This window comes from Semicossyphus pulcher, unplaced genomic scaffold, assembly GCF_022749685.1.
Source record: "Semicossyphus pulcher isolate SPU_LCO1_2020_fin unplaced genomic scaffold, fSemPul1.0.p SCAF_3, whole genome shotgun sequence".
Lineage (NCBI taxonomy): Eukaryota > Metazoa > Chordata > Actinopteri > Labriformes > Labridae > Semicossyphus > Semicossyphus pulcher.
The window spans coordinates 876,297-900,000 of NW_027211704.1; the positions used below are offsets into that span (position 1 = coordinate 876,297).

General features: G+C 44.3%; 1 protein-coding gene across 1 annotated transcript in view; it reads left to right on the top strand.

Annotated features, from left to right (window-relative positions):
- Nucleotides 1–541: 541 nt before the first annotated feature.
- Nucleotides 542–23,704, top strand: part of LOC138606087 (neurexophilin-4) — a 46,966-nt gene continuing 23,803 nt past the window's right edge. Inside the window, exon 1 of the mRNA XM_069678544.1 lies at nt 542–552. Coding sequence (XP_069534645.1) covers nt 544–552 — 9 coding nt within the window. The 5' untranslated portion in view covers nt 542–543. The remainder of the gene's footprint in view (nt 553–23,704) is intronic.

Below are 23,704 nucleotides of genomic sequence, written 5' to 3' on the forward strand. Positions count from 1 at the left end.
TGGATCAGTACGTTTTTAACTTCCTGTATGGTAGAGATGACCTCCGGCTGACCCTGGAGGGGTCCTCTCCCGGTTTCTTGTCAGATGATGTAAATGAGCAAACAGTCGTCTCATAGAGATGTTTACATTCTGCTGGCTATAAAAAGTAAATCTGACCACTTTTTACTTATTTTGGTCGTTCAGTCGGTTGCAGACCTTCTTCCTGTCATGTAATCACCAGCCTGCCTCTCCACTCTGCCCCTGTGAGGTTTCCTCTTTGCATGCAGTGACTCTTTGCCTCGCAGGGAGGCAGTGCTGCGTCACACTCACGAGAGCAGACTGCTAAAAAGCTGCATTTCACAGAGTTACACAGATTGCTAATATACAGATATATGGAGGCACACATGAGCGCAAAGCAGCTCATTTTACACTGACCCTCCTCTCCATCTGTGACAGGGTCTCACTGAGCAGACCGGCCCAACTTCACCCCCTCCTCTGAGCCCATCAGCAGGCAGACCAGAAGTGCAGAAAACTGGCTTTGTCGATGAGTGGAAGTGTGAGGACATGAAGCAGGTGAGCAGGACGTCTGATATCTGAAGAAGAACATGCTGAAACATCTGCAGGCTCTTATCTTTGTGTCCAGGGGCACAGAGGGTTACCGTTTTGGGAGAGAGGCAGTGAAAAGCGGTTAAATCTGGCGCCTTGAACACCACAAACATGCTGTGAATATGTGGGACAAGAGCGGACAACACATGAACAAAGACAGGCGGACAGCGAGGCGGTTAGCGGGTCAGTCACTCACGCAGACAGACAGTTATCCAGGAGGGACACACTTCATCATACGCAGACACAAAGTCGAGACAGACATTATGCTCATACAGAAGAGACGTCCACCATCTATTCAGCACATCTGTGTGACTGATAGACAGCAATATATAACGCTACACACACACACACACACACACACACTGATCTCCACACAGACAAACTCTGTGCATCCCTGATCGCTTCATTTTAAAGGTCCACAATCAGGCAGGCAGCAGCTGGGACCGGCCATCAGGGAGAGATGTAGGGCCACGCTGCCCCAATATATCCATGCAACATTAATATTTCAAAATTGTTTTTCTGGGAATTTATAGTCGGGCCAGCTTGTGCTGCTGGCCTCCATCACACACACTCACTTAAACAGAGCAGTCAAGGTTCCTGCTTCTGTGTAAGGTAATGATTGTTTGCTGTGTGTGTGTGTGTGTGTGTGTGTGTGTGTGTGTGTGTGTGTGTGTGTGTGTGTGTGTGTGTGTGTGTGTGTGTGTTCGGCTTTAGGTGAGTCACAGCTGAATATAGGTGCAGTGTGTGTAAAGACTAAGCATGGGATGAATGTAAACGCTGCTGTCTGTGGTGACTTATGAAGTTTATTCTCTCTGCGCTCTGTTTGGTTGTTTGTCCTCGAGTGTGTGAGTCACAGAGACACACACCTGGGTGCTTCATGTTGTATTAGTGTAATAATTATAATAATGTCACCAACATTCTGCAGACTGAAACAGAGGTCATAATGACATGTGAAATATTCAAACAGGGCTGCAACAAACTGAGCGTGTTGTCAGTGCGAATAATGTGAACTCAGTATTTTACATTTATTAATGTTAATTGTCACATTTTAAAAAATGACTTAAAAATGATCAGTTATCAATAATTTCACATCTTTGATAGAAAAAGTGATTTAAAGCTGCTGTGAGGAACTTTGTGTGTGTGTTGATGTTGGCGCCCCCTGTGGACGAAGCCGTGCCTCTGATCTCTGTGCTGATTCTGTCCTGTTCATGCTGTGGTGGTTTGTAACGAAACATCTCCTCCTGCTTTCTCTAACAGTCACATGTGTCACTCACTTTAATTTATTAAAATAAATATACAGAAATAATCAGTGTTGTCTCTGATGGTCTGCTTTGATGTTGTAGCTCATCAGAATTAATTTCAGTCTGTTTCGTAACCAGAGAAAAACTCCTCACAGCAGCTTTAAGTGATTGTTTAATAAAAGCATCTAACAGCCAATCACCTGCCACCTTCTCTACTAACTTTCAGCTGTCTAAAACATAATGACACACACACTTCTTGACATCATCTCTCATTTACTTTAAGGTTTAGCCACCTCGGTCACCGTGGTTTCCAACAAACGAGCGCTGCTGTGCGCCGTGACGCGCGCGTGGACACACAGAGAGAGATAGAAGAGAGAGAGAGAGGGAGAGAGGGAGAAAGAGAGAGAGGGATCTCATCTCTCTAAATCAACCAGTCAGTGTCCCAAAAAAACACAAGAAGCGCTGATGATCTCCTCTGAAACCCCCTCTTCGCTTCCAGCCTCCAAACTGACTTCGTCTCCGCGCAAACTTCCAGCAGACGCGCAGCAGCATGAGCGGAGGCAGACCGCATGGATGTGCCACATGAGGCGGACCAGAGGAACTGAACACTCCGCTCAAAGTTTGCCCTCAGAACCCGCCGTGACTCTGACTGAACAAACACACAACTTTACGCGTGTTTTCCTGCTCTCTTAATACTTTTTACCTGCCGCCTGCCTGTTGGGATTGTCTTGGATTCCGCGGTGCGTCTTTATATGTCCAGCAGGGGAGACGTGTAGTTTTTTTCGGGGGTGGTCTGCTCTAAGGAAGGTGACATGCAGGTTCTCGGTTGGACCGTAGTTCTCCTCTGCCAGTGGATCCTACGGAAGGTGAGTTCATTGTCCTCCCGAGAAGAAAAAAAGAGCCTTTTTTACATTTGTATCCAACCACAGAGACGCGGACTGTTGCGTTTGGAGAAAAACACCTGATCTCTCCCTCATGAGGGAGAATTTCCTAGAAAGCAGTGAGCTGGAAAAATGTTGAAACGTTTTAATCGACACAGATTTGAGGTTTTATCTGAGATTCATTTAGATTGTCCCGTTTTTAAAGTGAATCTGCGGATCTCCACAAAATCTTTGCTCCCTTGAACTTGATTGAAAGTTGTAATATGTTTACAGCAGCTGTTCAGGCTACAGAAACACCACACTAGTTGTATTTTTTGCTTCTTTTTGTTAAATTAGTTTGAATAACTGCTCGTACGACTTTTCCCGGATCTCCAAACGCGCAGAAAGCCCTTTCCTCCCACTCAGCAGCCCCTCCTTTATCTTTCTATATCTATCTATCTATTTGCGCTCGCAGCAACTTCCTCTAATTTTCCTTCAGAAGTTAAACTCGCCCGTGGCTTGCTTTATTATCTCAGCATCGCTATGGCAAAGAGTTTCTCCGCCTGGTTCAGCTCTGATGCTTCTGCTGCAGCTGCTGATAATGGGTAAAAAGCGTGCGTGCGTAAAAGTGCGCGCACACTCATCTTTGCGCATTATATTAGAGTGTTTTCCTGATTGCTTTACTGTGACAGTAATAATGCAGTTATTATAGACACACATCCACACATAGCAGAGCACAATACAACACAATACAACAAGAATACAATAGCAGGCAGTCTGTCCGGGCTGATACACACCGCGTGGAGCTGCTCGCTGTGTCCGTGGCCTCAGTCAGAAATGAAAGAGAATAAAAACATGACTTTTCACCATGATCCTCCTCCTCACCTCTGACTCCTCCATTTCCCTTCATCTTCATCTTCCTCTCCTCCTTTTCCATGATGCAAAATTTTACTTCCCAAATGGTTTTCATTAAAAACCACAAACTGCATCCAAAAAAACCCTGACACACTGAACGAGGACTGTAAAAACAAAGTGTAAAACAAACGTTATTAGCAGAAGAATTTCACCTCATGTGACAGACTGTACAGATCTGTGGGGGGGCTGGTTGTGAACCTGCACTGCTCCTGTAACACACCTGCTCTGTGGCCCCAGTATTCTCCCCTAACATGGGGAAACGGGGACTTCACGGGGGGTTAGTTCAGCGTGTGATTGTTTAAAAACACCCTGTTGGCTGCTGGCAGATTGGGCTGAGGCTGGATTGTGACAGGTAATAACACCTGCTCGTCTTTTGAAGATTGAATGCAAATCATTTCTGCTGCAAAGTGGAAGTGTTCTGCCTCTCCGGCGCGAGAGTGCGAGCCGGGTTTAAGTCTCAGGACAGACTTGGTTTTCGATTGTTTCAGCCGCTCTGTGTGCCGTTTGGAATCGACAAAGATCTTTTTTTTTTAGAGTGTTTGTTTTCACATCTGGGCAACGAAGATGACTCAGTGATTTAGCTGACTTAATATGACACGTTTAATCTTTGGGAGCAATTTTAGCTTTAGGGATTAATAAGTGCAGAAAGAGAAGAAGTGAAGGCAGGTGAAATATTGTTTAAATAGAGAGGAGAGGAGACGGTGAAGCATAAGGAGGAAAAGGACACATGAACAATCCTCTCTTTAAACCAAACAAACCCTCAGTGGTCTTTTCGGTGACTTAGCGGCCTGCTTACGTCTCAGTGGGGAGAGGGGGAGAATCTCTGCACAATATCTTTAGATTTTATTTTCCAACTTCAAACTTATTTTAAAGATTATTCTAAAACCATCTTTTCCAAACTGTTTGTCTCCTTGTTCTCGGAGGAGAACGTTTAGTGGGTGGGTTCTCACACAAATACATAAACTACATTTCCTGCATATGATGTCCAACGCTGCAATATTGAGATTTCTTTCCCACCTTGTGCTTTGAAATGATATCTACAGTAACAGCACGACAAAGGAAGAAAAGATGTGTGAAAAGCTGCTTTGCTGTTTTATGCTCCCAGTAGGAACAATAGCATTAGCCGGCATCTCAACCTGACAAAATCCTCTTATCTCCCCCCATAAAACAACTAGCTATATACCCCGGGGATATTACAGCGCCTGAGTCACTTTAATTTCATTATATATAGTCCTAGTTCCTTTGCAATCACGTCTCACATATTCTGCACAGCTTTGCATTTCAGTCTCGGTGAAATGTGTGTGCATGCTGCACGTTTCTCCGTGCCCACATGTAACGCTCACATTCACGCCAAAAAGAAATCTGAGCCATCGCTCGAGCGGGATCAGATGTTTTTCCAGCGCGGATTAAACCAGGTGGTTGGTGGTTTTCCCTCCCACTCGCCGTCTTTTCGTCCACCCATCTGTCCGTCTGTGGATCATCGAAACTGTCAAGCGGCCCAGTTTCAGCGAGCAGGAGGAGGAGGCACCGCTGGGTTTGTAATCTGTGCAAATTATATTCTCTGTTCACAAAGCGATTAGATATGTAATCTGTTGAATCATGATGACAGAAGCAATCACATTAGGCCGATATCTATTGCCTCTGAAATTGTTCCCAGAGATCAAAGAGAAGCACTGATTCATGCAGTGTTTTAATGGATTCCAACATGGTTTGCTTAAGGTTAAGCAACGATCCATTTTTATTTAATTTGTTTTCTCCCCTTTCAACAGCCCTCTGCCCCGTTTCTGACAAGCCATTACTTTTAAAATGAGTTATCACCGGCTCGCTGCAGTGAAAAGATCCTCCTCAGGCTCCGTGTGAGCCTCGAGCAGAGGGGAAATTTCATTTAAATGTGTGAAGATGTCATATATTTTACACTAATGTCACATAAAACATCATTACAGACGAGCAGGTTCTGCTTTGCACGAGCATCTGTCATCACTGGCCAGGACGTGGAGCTCATGAAGGGCTATGAATTTAATTAAACACGGTTTCTTTAGATTAAAGACAAAGTAATGAGATAACTCGCTCGTAATCCTGCGACTTGTGGAAATTATACATGACGCAGCTTCATTAATGGTGACTGCCCTGTTACAAACAACAGGAGCATCCAAGGCACAAAGGAAAAGAAACCCGAACATGTGGAGGAGAATGACCAGAGCTGAGCAGGCGTCACGGCGGCACAGTGGTTAGCGCTGTCGCCTCACAGCTCGACGGTTCCCGGTTCAGACGTAGTGGGCCTCTCTGTGTTAGTCTGCATGTTCTCCCCGTGCGTGCGTGGGTTCCCTCCGGGTACTCCGGCTTCCTCCCACAGTCCAAACACATGCTCGGTAGGTTCACTGGTGACTCTGAATTCCACCGTATGAGCGTGAGCAGCCCTGTGATTGACAGGCGATCAGTCCAGGTGTAACCCCGCCTCTCGCCCAATGACAGCTGGGATAGGCTCCAGCCCCCCGCGACCCTGAACAGGATAAGCGGTACAGATGATGGATGGACCGGAGCTGATGTTGCTGCAGCTGAACAGGCCTGTTTGTTTCTCTTCCTGTTGGAGCACCTGAGCATGTTTCATAAGCAGCTGTCACAGGTGTTCCTGGGGCGCCGTTCAGCTTCGTATAGTAAACACAAAGTATCGCTTCGTGTGATTAGCATTAGTCCCGACAGTGATCGAGTCCTCACCTGTGCTGAAAGTATTCAGAGGTGTGTGACAACACTCGGGTTGAAATCCTGCATGAAACGTGTTCTTCAGTATCGTCTGCTAGTTTTACTAAAACACAAAGTATTAATGTAGCAGAAGAATTGATCCTCTGAATGCTTTCGATGAGGCTAAACAACTAATTATTGGATGATTATTACTGATGGATTCACATGCACAAGAATGTCGTCGTAGCCGGTATAGAGAAAATTATATAGAGTCAATCTATAACAAATCATGACGTTTTATAACATGGAATAAAAAACTGTGATATTCAATAGAAACATATTCCTCTCGTAAATGTTGCAGTCGGACATTAAAGAAGCATCAAGTCTCAGCTGAGTGTCTGCTCTCACATCCTCACGCTGATCCTGCACACTGACAGAGAGCTACAGTCTGCTTCTCTAACAGGGACACAGAACAGTCTTATTTCATCGCATTAGTTTAGTTTTGTGTTGTTGGAGTTTCATTTGAAATGTCTTAAAGCACAAACACAGGTGGAGGGATAAAGAAGAAGAGGACGTCTCAGGTGTCTTAAACCTGTCGGACGTGTTGCCTCCTTTTCTAAAGTCCACATATTCTTCAGCCAGCTTCCTCCTACCGCGTGTGGATGAGAGCAGATGGGTCTGAGGTTTCCATGCTGAGGCAGATCACACTTCTGCAGGCAGACAGGAAACAGCTGGACAGAAAGAGGGGGATGTTGTGTTTACTGTCACGCAGAAAAACTGGCATGGAGCTCGTTTTAGGTTTGCTTTCTTACAGCTTCTTAAAGTCACGACCTAAATAAGAACCTAGTCTCGGCTGGGGTCCGATGACCTTTAAAAACACGTCTCTGTGCTGCTTTTTGGACGCTGTATCTTTTTACGGGCACTCGTGTCACACAGGTTCTGCCATGACAGTTTAACTGACATGCTTTTTATTTTACTTTGAGCAAAATGAAAAGATTAAACCTGTTTCACAAACACAACAGATGTAACTACAAGTGCTCCTTCACATATTGAATCAGTGCCAGTCAGATGAGCTCGGATAATTAAATTACACTGGTTGTGATAAGCATGTGGGAGCTTCTCCGGTTACGCTGATGATTTAGTCTCCTTGTCTTTGAAAATGAGAGAAACAGTGATCACTGTGAGCAGCAACAAGGCCACAGAGATCCTGAGTCAGAAAGCGGTTAAAAAGCATCAGGATGTAAATCTTTATTTGAGTTAAATGTGAGACGATTCATCCCTCTGTCTTTCAGTAATTTAAAGTATTTTTGTTGTTGTTCTTCCATCAGTTAATGTCACATCATTTTCCTGGATTCAATCTGTGGATTTAAATTTGACTTTAAAACAAAATTAAGAAGAAAAAAGAACAAATATTTAAAAAGCAGTCGGCCGATCATTCGATTATTAACCTGGGATCAGGTTGGTGCTGGAGCAGGCGGCCACATCCAGAGGCTCGGTCCTCGATGCAGCAGCTGCAGGCTCGACTGGGCCCTGTGCTGCACGTCTCCTCCCCACAGCTCCCGTCTCTCTCCAGCTGTCCTAATGAAGGCAATAATGATAATAATAAGCGCTGTTTACAGGCAGAACGGCTACAAAATCATCTTTTTACATCCGATTTCTGATTTTAATTAAATGATTTTTTCCTGACAGTAATCAATTAAAAAAGCAGCTGAAACGTTAAAATAAGTGTAAAGAAAAAGGTCGCAGGTTCGAGTCCCGCCCTCGGCCCTGTGCCACGCGTCGTCCCCCCCCTTCTCTCTCACACTGTTTCCTGTCTCTCAGCTGTCGTGTCAATAAAGTTGAAAATGGCCAAAAAAATCATCTTAAAGAAAAAGAAACAAAAAGATTTGACTCGCTTCATCAGCCACACGTCCTCTCTTTCTTTCATGCATTCACTTTGTGTTAGGAGCGTTACTATGATCAACATATCGTTGAGTTTAATATCACAAGTCTTATTAATAGCACTATGATAATAAAAACACACTGACCAGCTGCTCAGCCTACAGGAGAGGTCAGGAGGTCACCAGTCAAGAAGATCCATCAGTGAGCCGCCTGTCAAAGTTTCATGATAAACCGTCTGACACACGGACTTCGTCAGTGTGACGCTGTTAGCATCAGCAGAAAGGATGGCAGAAGGAAAACGCTCACCTGATATACCTCACCTTCATATCTGCATCATGAGAGGATGAATGTAAGAGGAGCTGTCTGACTCTGAGAGAGGTGTTTCAGAGGTCATGTTTAGTTTGAGTTGTTTTCATCGACGTTCTTCTTCCAATCTGTGATCCCAGATTTCACTAAATCTCCTCCCGTTATTCCCCTCCCGTCCAGCTGATGGCGGTGATGCACTTTACAGCTGGTTTTGCCCACCACAGATAAACACCTAAAGAATGTCTTCAACATATTCCCCGTTTGTTTGCGATGACAGCGAGGATCTGCCAGTCAGTCGATTCTGGCATGTTTGTTAAGAGCTGATCTCAGCAGTGTTTGGAAGCAACAAAGACAACGACAGCGTTTTCTACATGTGATTAAAAGCCGAGTAAAACAAGAGAGAAAGACTAGAACAGAGTTGTTGTGAGCGGCGTTCTCATCATCATGTCACAGATGTATAATCGAGGCCCTGAGTGCAAACAGGAAGCACGAAGACTCTCAGGAGATAAATGATCTATTGACCCCCTCCATGCGACCACCGCCTCCTGCTGTGCACAGCTAAACACTGAACTGATGTTCTCACTGTATTCCTGCAGTCTGCGCCTTTTGACGTGTTTGCAGCGCTTTAATTAGAAAGATCTGCTCCCCGCCTCTCCTCTCTGAGCTGTGAGCATACTTACTTTGTGATAAAAGCCTTTTTAAATAGGACAAGGTGCTTGCAGAGAGAAAAAAGGCGGATTTAGTGAAAAATCAAGTTAATTTTTCTGTTTAATTTAACAAACTAGCCTCCAGCTGTCAGAGGAGTCTTGCTTTGGTTTGGATCGACGACGTTGTGAATGCCAGATGGTGGGCTCTCACATAACTGCAAATAACACTGGCAATTGGTAGAAGCTCTTATGTTGGAAAGAAAAATATGGAAATCAGAGAAGCAGAAGCAAACAACTTGAATAAAACGTCCCCGCCTGTCTCGTCTGGGCTCTTGTGCTGCTCCAGAAAGCTCCAGTTAATATAAAATAGTAAACAGATTCATAAAGTAACAGTTTAGAGCACGATGGAGTTCAGATCCAGAAACATGCGCTCCTGTTGGCTTCTCCATCACTGATTTACTGCCTTTACAGCCTGAGCTAAAGGTGTGTGTTAGAGGTGTCAGTCAGAGGTCAGTGGAGGTCAGTGGAGGTCAGCGAGGCTTACGTTTAAACTAAACTCTGTCATCGGAGTGTCTGAATACTAAACTGAAAGTAGAGCCGTTAAATAGTCACAGACTGTGTTTGCAGAGCTGTGCGTACCATCGATCCAGACACACACAGACTCATCAGACTGTGTTTTGGACAATGTATGGGAACACTGGTGTGATGCAGGGTTTGGTTCCCAGTCTAATTAGTGTCCTTGCAGAAGAGCCAGAAACTGTGCTGCACTCTGTTAAAGCTGTCGAGTCCTGATGTGATAAAGTTTGTATCTTTCAGAAGTGGAGCTGATGAATATGAACGTGTACGTTGCACCTGCAGGCATTTGTTATATTCATGGGAACGGCTTTTGGTGATGAGCTGGATGTTTCACTTCTTTAAAATAAAGTTATTAATGTTTTACGTGAAACATGCAAATGAAAGAACACATATTCATGACCCTTTGACTCGGTGCTGCTCCCGCCCCAACACGTCCAAATCATATCAAACATAACAGATAAGTGAAGACGTTGGTGTCAGACCTTCTTACAGGATGCCTTCGGTAACAGCTGCAGCAGCACACTGCTGATCTACCCTGCTGAAGTGTTTCATTCAGGAGCTCCACTACGTCAGTATTATTAAGTGTCATGAATGAAGATGAACATCTGAGGAGCATTTTCATGTTGCAGACCGATGAAGCAGCAGTTTTTAAATCGCTTTACATCCAATCAAATCCACTTTTTTATAAAGCACATTTAAAAAAACAACAAAGTTTAAAAAGTGTTGCACAGTGAAATTAAAAAATACAGCACGTTGGCTGCAGACAGCTGCAGAGCTTCCCAGTAGAAATGACCGACTTCTGACCTCAGGGTGTTCCAGGTGCACGACGCCAAACGTAAATAAAAAACATGGCCGACCGAGACAAGAGACTATTTATAGTAAGCAGCTACCTTATCACATTAGCGACATTTCTTACAAACATTTTCATGTGTTACTGTTTGATATTACGCTGCTTTTCAGTTGATAGTTTAGCGTTAACGATGTGCCTCTCTGTGGGTGCGGCCAGTGCTGTGTGACGTCTGATTCTCGTGGCGTCGGGGTACATGAATCTGCTCCAAGTTCACAAGTAGGAACTCCGACTTTGAATGGCGTTCCAGAGACATTTTTCTAGTCGGAGGTCGGAAAAACTGGACTTCTGAGTTGTTTGGAACGCAGCATGAGACAATAAAAACCACACAGAAAGGCTGGGACCATACAACCCTCGTGCTGGGTTAAAAGCCACGGATTAAAAGTCACTTTTGAGGTGTTAAAAACAAACAAATGAATCCTAAAACGAACAGGCAGCCAGAGCAGGGCGGCCAGGATGGGGCTAATGTGTTCACGCTAGCAGCAGCATTTTGCACTAACTGTAAGCGTGCGAGGGAGGCCTGGTGAACGCCGACATAAAGAGTTACAGAAGTTTAAACAGGTTGAGATAAAAGCTTTTATTAACCCATCATCATTCATAGTTCATCACGTTCTGTGCTTTATGTAACACCTTATGAACCAGGCAGTAACCTTTCCTTCATATCAAAGTTTAAATATAAATATACATATTTGCCCGTAAGAATGAAGTGCAGTGTTAGAACAACAGATGCAGTATTGAAAAGTGCAAGTGCAAGTGCAACTAAACTGTGCTTGGAGTCCAGCACTTGATTAAATGTTCTGTCCGCTGCCAGAGAGACACTCGGTGAGGACTGTTAGATGCTGCTCTCCACTTTAAAGGGACCAATAATAACCATCCAACAGAAGTGAAAGTGCCAAATAAAAGGCAAAGCAAATCTGGATTGTGCCTCGTCTTTCTGGATAAAGGGCGACCAATGTACAGCAGTTACTACAGCTACTGAATTAATGAACGTGGTGCAGACAGCAGCTGAGATGATGCTCTGTCAGAATGCATGTGGAGTACAGTACAAGGTCAGAATGAAACCAGCACAATGCCTAATCACATAATTGCTCTGTTCTCTGCTTTGCTGCAGAGCTAGCGAAGTCGAAGTCAAACAAACATTTGAACTAAAAGAGCCTGAAAATGTTGCCGGGGTCACTACACAGCCCGCACTTTAAAATAAGCACAACATACGCCTGACCTGTTGTAAAAGTTAGTTCTTGAGCGACAGCAGAAACGCGGTCAGAGCGAGACAGAAGCAGAACTCTGGGCTCCACATCAGACCGTGCGACCCGGGTTTCACTGCCAGGATCATCTTGAGAAGACGGCCTGTGCACAGCTGCTGCATCAACCCCAAGAGGGCCTCACATCTCACGGCCTCATCCACCGCGCAGCCTCTGACACAGCTCTCTGTGTAACTGCCAGCGTGTCCCGTGATGGAGGAAGTGGTGATGATGGTGGATGTTGGAGGATTTCTGGTGGACAATAATCTATCCTGTTTCCTCCCTCCATCTTTCTCTCTTTTTCCCCGGCTGAAGGGAAGCAGGACGAGGGCAGAGCAGGAAAAGCACATATGGAGGTCCAGGTCAAGCAAACCCACACCTGATCTGTCTCCGAGCTCCACTCACCCTGCATAACACACACTCACACAGCATTTTAATGCATCCCCGTCTACCTCAATGGATGGCAGCCATTATTACAACAGCTCGGTGTATGACTCACCGAGCTGTATGGAGCGACTTTGGAAAATTGCTCCCTGAGAGGAGTTGTGGGGGGCAAAAAAAGGGAATGTCTGAGGAGATGATAACGCCTGAAAAGGAATCAATTTGAGAATATTACTTGTAATCCGTTTGCTGCAGAGATATGCGACAGAAATGTGCATGCAGAGAATGCAGTTATGATACAGCGAGTTATCCCCGAGCACAGGCTGAAACTGCAGATTCAACCAGGAGGTAAAAGAAGGGGACGCGGGGCACACGAGTATTCGATTCTTCTTCGATATCTATTATACTGCAATTACCACAGACGTGTTACAGGCGTGATGGAGGAGGGGAGAAGATGAACACTTAGCTAAGACAGATAAACATTACAGCGGGGTGTGTCATGGCCGTGTAACGCTGTGTGCTAACAGGGCAGACATCTGTCGCTGCACAGAGGATGTCCTGAACAGAGGAGGAGGGCACAACTTCATTCAGCGTCTGTAAACTTTAACTCTGATTGTTTGAGATATTTACGCCTCTTCATGTTCAGCGCAGTAATAACTTAAAGGCAGCAGGACCATCAGCTGTCAAACGTCAGTAGTTACCGACTAAAACCTACTTAAAATATCAATAAATTTCTGTTACCGTGGTTACCAAAGTGTGGTCTGAAAATTCCCTATTTATATCTTTTTTGTTTTCTGATTCCTGACGGTGACGGGAGCGTTTGGTAACGCGAGGTTAAAGGCGGGAACAGCTGGTGACGCACACAGGAACTCCTCCATAGACCAGGCCGTCTCATTTCAGTTCGGCTTTAACGGTCTAACCGAGCTCTGATTGGCTGATCCTCCACAGGCCGCCTCCTTCGAAGGATGCAGCCGCTGAATTGGGACGCAGCTTATGTCAGTCTCTCAATCACTGTGGCCCAGACCTTAAATATCTGAGCTACTGTTCACATGAAATCACACACACACACATTCATGATCCCCTGAGGATGACTCTTTGATGATCCACTTACCTGAAGTCAAGCAACATGCTTGGTTTTAGTTGAAATGTCAAAACCAACAGTTTATAGGCTTTATGAGCGATACTGCAGCCAGTCAGCAGGGGGCGCTAGATAGGGTTTGGCTTCACTTGTAGGGAGCTGTCATGTCGTCCATCTGTTTATACAGTCTGTGGTGCTAACTGACAAATGTTAGCATACTGTCATGCTGCACTAAGGTAATAAGTATGGTTAACATTACGCCTGCTAAACATTAGCATGTTAGCATTGTCATATAAAGCATTGTAAGTGTCTCCTCACAGAGCTGCGCGTGTGTCGATGGACTCTGTTAGAAACAGGAAATGTTTGAGGACTTTGGATCTGAAACATCCTCAGAGTCGGTTAAACAAAATACGTTTTTGTTGTGTCCTGAATTTTGTGTTTCATGGCCATAGCATTAAAAAATAAAAAGTTATTGTGAATCAAAAGTCTGTTTGTTTTCTATAGTTCTGTATTCACATGAGCTTGCCTGAGTCTCCATGGGGCGGTGTTGTTGTCGTCCTCTTTTGCATGACTTAATAAATAAAGCAGCAGAGGGAGGTTCTGGGTGTGAAGTGGTCAGCCCTACTTTGGATTTCTCCACTGGTGTTGCTCCACTTTGAGACGTCCCCTGTCATCGTCGTGATGTGAGAAGTGTGTTAATCTCTCTCTCTCTCCCTCGCTCTCTCTCTCTCGTCCTGGCTGCGAGGAGCAGACTCGAGCTTTGGAAATAAATCTCATCAGAATGGACGCTTGGCTCCCGATGACGGGCACTGTGCTGGTTTCATACATGCATGATGAGCAGCTCAGCTCTCGGCGGGGGCCACCAGTCATGGCATCACGCCGCGGCCCCGTTGGTCACTGTGTTGCCTCGTCTCAGCTTCCCCGGGGAGAAAACACACGCTGGGCTTCACGCGTTTGCTATTTGATATAACAGTGTGTATTCTGATGCGCTCCTGTGTGTTTACTGATGCGAGAGACAGGACTGTGAGCTGAGCACGGCTCACACAGAGAGCTGAAGTCTCGCAGAATCTAAAGAAAACACTGATTGTGTATTTGTGTGTGTGTTGGTGTGTTGCTGTTTACATGCACAATTTGTAATTACCTCTATACATACTGTAAGTGCATGTTTAGCTTCTTTCTTCCCCACACAATAGTTGTATACAAGTGTAGCACACATAGTTAGAAGGCATTAGACAGCCTTGGGTGTACACAGCATCTTAAGATTAATAGTGACACACCTGGGGGAGATATATAGAATAGGATTTTGTGCATGTAATGAAATATTAAAGTGTAATCCCAGCGACACCAAATATCATAACTCATGGTGCAGACGGCAGAGAACGCTCAGGGTCAGCTCGGTGGGAGCACCCTGCCACAGATGGGTCTGCGGAGGAGGGATTAGTTTTTATCATTTTTTAATATCTCCAGCAGGCCTTGTAATGCATTAATTCAGACATGCATTGAATTTATTGGAGAAAGGGAGGCAGGGTGAGAGGGGGAAAAAAACGACATAGGTAACCCCGCTAGAAATGTGACCCCTTCGGTAAGCCTCAGTGTGCAATCACGCTGTCTTAATAAATAAAAGATCCTGCAGAAATCCGCTCGACGTGCAGGAAGCTCAAGGATTTGCTGTTGTTGTTTTTTAAGAAGACATGTAATAATAAAGTCGTGTTTGCATTCTTGTTCGGCCTTCCAGGATTTGCAGAGCTACATGGGATGCATTGTCGAGATGAAAGCAAGAAAATATGCTTCTACAAGCTGTTGTTGTCTGAGGATTTGTTTCCTGCAGACTGTCAGAACTTTCTTTCTATATTGTTTCCTGGACTGCAGCTTAATGGACAGCGGTCAGGAGATTTCAGCGGCGAAGCGAGCACTCTGCAGAACCATTTGGTCACAGATCCCTCATACTCCTCTCAGTCTATTCGTCTGTCTTTCTCTCCCACTGTCTTTCATCTTACACCTCTCTCACCTGCCACCTGCCTGTCAAAACCTTCACAATCGAGCCTCTATCTTTCACCGCATCGCCCCATTTCTCCTCTCGCTTGCTCTTTCCACTTCCTCCGCTGGTCATGCCCGGCCTGCAACTACTTTGCCAGTGTGTCTGATTAAAATGGAGCCCTGGAAGAAGTAAAATATGTGAGGAGAATTTCATAGTTTGAGCTTTCAGCTCCTTGTGCTCCGGTGGAGACGAGACTTGTGTTTTATTTTTCTGTCTTCCTCTCCTGGTGGTTTCTGGCTGCAGTCATCGTGTTTCTCTCTGGGTGTTTCTGGATCAAGACATGGCAGTTCTCGCTGCTGAATTATATAAAAACTCTGCTTGGTTTTTTAGTTAATTAGCCGGAGCATCGAAGAAGCAGGGGGGGAGGGGGAGATTGATGGCATGAGGGGAAGGGATGGCGAGTGCGGAGGCAGCGAGGGTAGACTTTCCCTCCTTTAACTCGGTCCAACTTGGCCCAGAGGAGGTCGGTGGGGAGGGAGTCTGGGTCAGAGCTGAGGATGGAGACGAGTGCAGAGAGAGCTGAACTCTGTGTGGGCACACAGGAACATCACAGCATCTTTTTAGCTGCTCTCACGTTGGGAAACTGTGTTGTGCTCATCATGCAGAGTTAGACTCTCAGGCTGTCTTAGAGGACCTTTACTTGTTTGTTTTTCTTACAGCCTCGGAACAAGGGGATTATATTCTGAAGGGCTGTGTCAGTGAGGAAGGTCCTAACGTGTGTGCACTCACAGCGGCTCTGACACAGCTTGCCATTGTGGTTTCGTTGGGGGGTAAAAGGAGCTGGTGCAGAGCATTAAATCCCTTTGCACATGATTGGATCCACCTTAAACATTTAGACAGGTGATGTACTTTAAATAGAGGAGCACGTCACCCAGCTGTCTGTTGTTGGTCTTTCTCTTGTCACAACTTAATTAAAGCTTCTTGAATTTAAAGATTGCACGGTCATAGTTTCGGTGGAGAGAGATGTATGTAATTAGATCCTCCGTGTAACTCTGTGGTTCATTCTCACGAGTCAGAATTGATCTCCGTTTACAGATTCTGTTAGAAATGGTGTCTTGGTATATGAAGTGTTCTGGCTCCTGTGTTTGGTGCGTTTGTAATCCACCAATCACGTATCAGCAGGCTTCTGAACAACAGTCCATGTGGAGGGCAAAAGTGGCAGAACACAGTCCACCATGATGCCATCCATGCTCCCATTAGTGGACATCTTTTATTCATCTCTATAAATAGACATCTGCATGCACGTGAAGCTAACAATTCGTTTTAAGACGTATGTGAACTCCAACTTGATTCTCGCTTCTCAGGTCGGACTGTAAACAAGGCAGGAAAAGTCAGCTCAAAAGTCCTTACTCACGAGCCACTGGCTACACCAGAAGCACCAATAAGAAGCTATATCGTCATCAGACTTTGGCTGATGGGTTTGGAGATCGGTCAGAATGTAGTTAGAGATAAAATAAAAAGTTCCAACTGGTCGATTTTTGGATCTTTAAAATGTTAAAGGTTCTGGTCATAGAAGACGTCATCTTTGTTCGTGCACTTAGCAGCGGTTGTTTCAACATTTTCTGGCAGGAGGCCTTTCGTGGTCACTGGGTGATGACCTTTCCTTCATGGAGTCACTGACTGAAGAACTGTAGCTCCATGTTGCTTCAGCACCTCTAAGCTCGTGTATGCAGGGTGGGATGGATGGTTAGGCTTGGGAAGTGTGGCTCACACCCTGTCTCCCTCTGACCTACAAACTGTTCTCTGTGTTCGAGCTGGCTGTCTTCCTCTGCCTTTGTTTTATGTGGAACATTACAGAACAAACTTTTCGTGCAGACCTTTGGAGGCCTCATGGGTTGCTGTAGCCCGCTCCATCTTTACGGTTGCTTCCACCTTCAGCTCTGACAAACCAACTGGTTAATATCAAGAGATGTATCTGGTGTTCGGCTTACTCGTGCATTGTGTGGACTTGTTTGGCAAGGAATTTATTTTAGTATATATGTAAAATCTGTCACTGCATTAAGGTTAGAAAGGTAACGTAGAATAACTTTCCTTTAAATCTTTATTTATTGTTAGAACAAGAACAGCTCGACACGTTTTTAATCTAATCCAGTGGACGAGTCTTGAGGTTAAGATGCAGATTCAGACTCCGTCCTTCTTAAAGATAATCAGAAGCGTAGTCCTCGTCATTCACCGCTGGATCACTCACTCGTGCTCAAAATGAAACGATCATCCTCTGTGTGCCTTGGTCACAGCAGCACAGATGGAACCCGTTTGCTGAAGCCTCAGTTCACTTTGCTCACCAGATGTCACCCTCCCCTCGGCAAACTCTTGGACCAGACCCCGACCTGCATGTAGCGACATGACCAGTCAGTGACAGTGACATAATGTGGCACCTCGAGAAGCAGGCAGACAGAGAATGAGGGCTGGGAAGTGACAGACAGAGAGACAGACGGAGAAACACACGCATATGTTCCTCAGCGAGAGGCCGGACGTCTCGCTGCAGAGAGCAGAGTGTCTGTATGTTCAGCTGAGGAGACGGTGAACGATGTAATTCAGCGTAAACAAAGAGGGAAACCAACCAGGGAGCGCTGATGAAACTCTTCCTCCTCTCCTCATCACTTTGGGTGGAACGTGGCAGCAGTGTCACCTTAAACCCTCGGTGCTTGTCGGCTGTAGTGGAATATGCTGCATGAGTGACTGCATGAAGTTAAACTAACTACAGTTCAGGGATGAGTAGACTGATCGCTTGGATGAGTCAAGTTAATTTGAAGCGCTGTGATCCATTTGAGTCATCCTGTACACACTACAGGACTGTACAAGTCTTCACTTCTTTCATTCTCTTTTGGTGACCAGCTTCTGCTTTAGGATACAGGTCTGCTCTTAAAGTTATCAGCTTCTGAACTGGACACTGATTAACAGGTGGAGTGATATTAGCACACGTGTTCAGACGGATTTTGTTCTAGTCTGTAACAAATAAAGACTGCATACAGTACAGTACGTTATAATCACTTTCTTAAGGACCAAGATATCAACCATTGACAAATTTTAAAACATTAAAAGATAATTCACTAAAGCTGCTGTCAAAACCACTGACAAATATTTAATTAGTAAACACTAGTATAGAGAGCTGTGTCTAGCTAACTGCAGCTAGCTCATCAAACGACAAACACTGACACGCTTCCTTATTAAACACTGGTATACCAGTAGATAGAGCGTGTTTAGCTTATATTCTTGAGTATGGACACAAGCTAGCAAACTGCAGCTAGCTCAACAAGCGAACAGATAAACTCTGAAATAGAATAGTAAGCTGCTAATGTCCTTTAGCAGGTAAGATAACTGTTAAGCTAGTCTGCTGTTCTGAATGGTCTCGCCCTTATTCTTCTGTACATGTCTCTCAAACGACTGTCTGTCTTTAGCTACTAAGCTATTATACAGTAGCTTAGCTGTCAATCACACCCAAACACAGGACAACCATCTCAGACAAGCAGTTCTGATGTTTCTCCTATTTCTGTTCTTTAATCTGTCTTTGGATCGTCAAGGAATTTATAGCATGCTAACATGCTAATCTAAGCTAACTTAAAGAATAGGGAAGTGCGACAAGTCATAGCCTACTATGTAACCTACGCCCACCACCCTCTTTAGGGGAATAACTCCACAACATGTAGCCACGTGCTAAAACACTAACACGATACGTGTAACTAAAAATGCAAAATATCCCCATGTCATTTTTTTTGCACACTGTCTACAAGTGAGTATTGTTGTTGTTTTTTACAAAGTCAGTGGGAGCTTAATGTTTTCTCCTCCAGTGGGAGCTGCACTTAATCACGCTCTGCCTCTATTCCAGTGCTAGCAGACGCATTTAGCTCAAAGAACTAGCCTCGTAGAGCTGTTAGCATCTTGTTTAGTTCTTCCCTCTGTTCCTCACCACTTCTACTACTTCTTCCTCCTCCAATCTTCAGTGTTATCCCAACTCCTCTTGTTTTCTAGGTGTTCATTTCCTCTCTGTTTTTTCTCTGTCGCTGTGCGGTTAGATGTTTTCTTGTAGTTGAGATAAGGAGCCCGGTGTGAGCTCATGTCTTGCTACATCAGACAGCAGAGTATTGAGAGGCCAGCGTCGTGTCCTGATGGCCCGCTGAGCCACATAAATCAAACACATGCAACCACAAGGACAGAAAGAAAGAGATTAAAAAGATATCCAGGAGAGATTGACTACCCTGTTGCCTTGTAAAATAGAAGTGTTAAAAAAAACATACCACTGTATACGTACCTGTGCGGTCGTCTGGTATCAGAGCCCCTGTGTGGACCTTGAATGAGTAAACCATGACTTCCAGAGCGACACACACCCACAATTTATGGCTCCGTTTACCGTCCGAACATCATTCTTGAGATGTATTTGAAGACTTAACCTCAGAGTAATATTAAAAAAATGATGTGTCCACAAATTTAGCTGCGGCATTATCGTGTGCCTCAAGGTTTATCACATCTTACAAAATCTCATCAGGCAAAGCAATTTGTTTTTAACTGCATGTGCATTATTTGGAGATTGCCACATCAACTCAGGAGAGATTAAAATGAGATTTACAAATGAATGTAGCCGATAAATGTTTTCTGTAATTTTCTCTGATGTTTAATCCACGAGGTCAGAGCTTCAACAAGCCCCCCCGCCCGTGGCACCCATATCAATTCTCTAATTCACATTCCTCGCCCACGTTTTTTTTCTCTATCACCTGCTCTAGTTTTTATTATTTTTTACAGGACATAGATTACAAACGGCGTACATTTCGACAGTCCCAAATCCTCCATTTGTACCCCTCCTACCCGCTGCACCAAACGCCTCTGCGGTCTTTATGCACATTTACTCCACAGTGATTCTATTCTGCTAAGGATTGATTTTCATCCGTGATAACAAATGTTCTTTGTCGAGGTATCAACACACCCTCCCATTTTCATTTACCACATCAGATGTAGCACAGATTGGATTCTGCAGCCAAATGGTGACTTAATGATTCCATTCTTGTTCTCCATTGAGATATCAGACCCCAACGTCTCCTCTTTCATTGTAGTAAAAGAGATTACAATCTGTCGCCAAATAATTCCATACTTGTTTTATGGATCAGACTGAATGTCATGTGAGATAAAGAGATGTCAATCCTTTAAGACCCAGATGTTTTCTGCATGTACGTGCCGTCGTGGATTTCTGCAGCACTGATGTTTTTCTGGCATCAGATGGAAGTTATTTGGCAGGCAGCTCTTTGGATGACATAACTTTAACAATGCAATGCTCTCCATTCAGTTAGGGAAGTTTTAAGATGTTTGAGAGAGCCTGGGAAACCTTAAGCCGGAGACGTACCTGCATTTAACTACATTTTCACGTACACATGATGGCTGCCCCGCGTGCCCTGCGTCTGTCTGGAGCGTCGTCTGTGCACGTCCTTTAAAATGAACGCTACCCAGACGCAACATGCAGTCTGCACATGAACAGTAGGGGCAGTGTAGAGGCAGACTGGATGGGACAGGGTCAACACAGCAGCAGGGACAACAATGGCAGAAAGTTTTAAGACAAGCTGATAGACCAAGTCCACAATTATTATGATGCGTCACACAGTGACAAACACGCCTGTAAAAACAGCTGGAGACAGATACGTTGTGTTTTAGAAGTCAACGTGGAGACCTGCAAAAGTCTGACTGTACAAAAATAAGTAATGCCGTACTGAGGTGGAGGAATAATGATGGCGGTTTTCCTCAAGTGTATACCTGTAGCACAGGTTGTTATGTCAGGAATAATGCACAGTGAGCAGGTTGTTATGGCAGGGATAATGCACAGTGAGCAGGTTGTTATGGCAGGGATAATGCACAGTGAGCAGGTTGTTATGGCTCGCTTTGTCTCTGCTGTTTTCCTCTCTTTTCTTTTTTCTCGCTGTAAACAAACAAACATCAAACTTACCTGACTTCTTTTAGCGGATGGATATGATTACACTTAGTCCTCCGGATTGTGTGATCAGAGCTGCATCCCTAGCAACAGTCTGTTCTTCATAGCAACAGTCTGCCATAGAGAAATAGCAGACCTCGGAATGTCGTACTTAACCAATCAGAATCAAGTATTTAACACAGCAGTGTAACAATGATCATTATCGAGGATGTTCACAGAGCATTTGCTGTATCTTATTTTCTTCCAGCTCAGAAGGAGGTTTGACCAATCAGAGCTCAGGACTAAACTGTGTATTTTAAGCGAGTAAATCCAAGATTTATCAGGTTTTTCTCAACAAAAGAAGGAAAATGTTGAGGTCATATCAGACAGTAGAGGTCAGTGTAGAAAAAAACCAAAGCTCCACAGTGTGTTTTAATTTAGCAGGATCTATTTCTGGATGATTCATGCAGCAGCGTGTTCACAGTGTGAGAATTCAGTTTGACTTCTCTCTCAGAGTAAATCTGTTGATTTTCTGAATAACTCTGGCACCATCACAAACGACACTTTTCAGTTTTCAGTCACCAGGAAGTCGTGACGGTCCAGTCCAAACAAACAGTGAGGCCAAAGAGGGTTTCACACTGAGACAGCAAATAAATGATGCTCTTCATTTTTCATCACACTTTAGTAACTCTGGTGAAATTGTACTCATTGTATTTAATACGATTCTCTACTTGTACAATCATTACTTCATGCTTCTCTTTGCTTTTGTTTCACTACATTAACATGCAGTTGAGCAGTTCTAATGAATGTTCTGATTTGTGTTGTGTTCCAACAGTATGTTAATAAATAGAGTAAGCTTCACCTCAGTCAGCTGCAACATTAAAGTACGTTTTAATGCATTAAGAACAACGACCTCAGCACCGTAGCTGTTCTGCATTTGGTGCTTTCATGTGATCAGTTTTGCTGATTTGTAGAGAGTGCTGTTGCTATAAGCACTGATCTCTACGCTTCAACATTCACCTCTAATGGAGGTTTTATTTTTATCATATTCTCAAAAAAAATATATATATATATAAAATGAACTCGATCAAAAAGTGTAAAATGCAACTAACCTACAAAAAACAATTCAAGGCACTCTGTAGGATTTATGTAAAATTAAAAAGTTTTATTTCACAGGGCAAAAAATACGTTTAAAATAGCCAACCATGTTTGTCTTCATCAGAGACATGTGATGCATATTTCACTCTTTAAATCAGCCATACGATTCACACGATGAAGTAACGTCAGCAAAGCCGAAGTATTGATCACGTGTGTGATTACAAAGACTCAGCAGCACTTCTACCTGCTGCACAGGTGAGAGACACCTGTGCAGCAAATATCCCAAAACCGGAGCAATATAATCAAAACATTTTGCATGTTGGGTGAACTGATAATATTAATTAATAATATATATAATTATCCTTCAGTTTTCCAATTAATTATCATTTCCAAATTGTAACAGTGACCATAACTTCGAGAGGTGAGATGTTGATTGGAACACAAAGCGAGCACAGTTGTTTCCACTTTATAACACATATAATAATAATAATGATAATAATATATATAATAACACTGATAATATCTCTCCTCCCAGGCTCGCTGAAGTAAGAGCAGATATCAGATTACTAAGTTTCTGCTGAAAGCTCCACAGTGACGGATGCATAATGTCATTACTGATTCAGACGGCAGAGGGGGATGTCAGGAAGGATGGAGGGATAGCAGGAGCAGGAGCAGGAGGAGGAGGAGGAGGAGGAGGAGGAAGAGCAGGAGGAGCAGGAGGAGGAGGAGGAGGAGGAGGAGGAGGAGGAGGAGGAGGAGGAGGAGGGTGTAAAAAAGAAAAATCTCAGCCAAAATTAAAAAATGCCACAAAATGAAATAAAGATGAGCGCTCCAGTGAGCCACAGACTGAATATAAAAGACAATCCTGTGAAATATACATGGGAGAGCCGAGCTGAATGCTAAGCTCCAAACTCTACCTGTAACCCACAATCCTCGCCCTGATCCTGAGCCCGCTCATCATCCCACAACGTTTACGGATCAACACAACCGCTGCCATTTGTCCAACGGAGCGGCTCCCTGCTCACCACGGCAACAAGAGACAGGAAGACACTGAAGGGAAGAAACCATCGCTCATATTTAATAAGATTTGGTGTTATTTTCCCCGTCTGTAATGCCTTTATTATTGCAGATTGGCTTAGCAGTGAAAGCTATTGATTGTGAGCCAGAGCCCCAACTGGGACTGAAGAGAAGGAGGCAGAGATGGAGGGTGTGGGCTGGTACCAGCAGGTGATTTGTGCGTGTTTTTAAAAAAATATGTTTTTCTCCCTGACGTGTGAGCTGTTATTTCGCAGCGTACTTGACTCAAACGAGCGCCGTGTGTTTATTTATTCCCAAAAAATCAAAGCAGTCGCTCTTCAGTCGATGACAAACTACCTCAGGGACATTTTTTGTAACGAGACCCGGCATAAAGAGACAATCTCACAGGAACTATTGGTGTGTG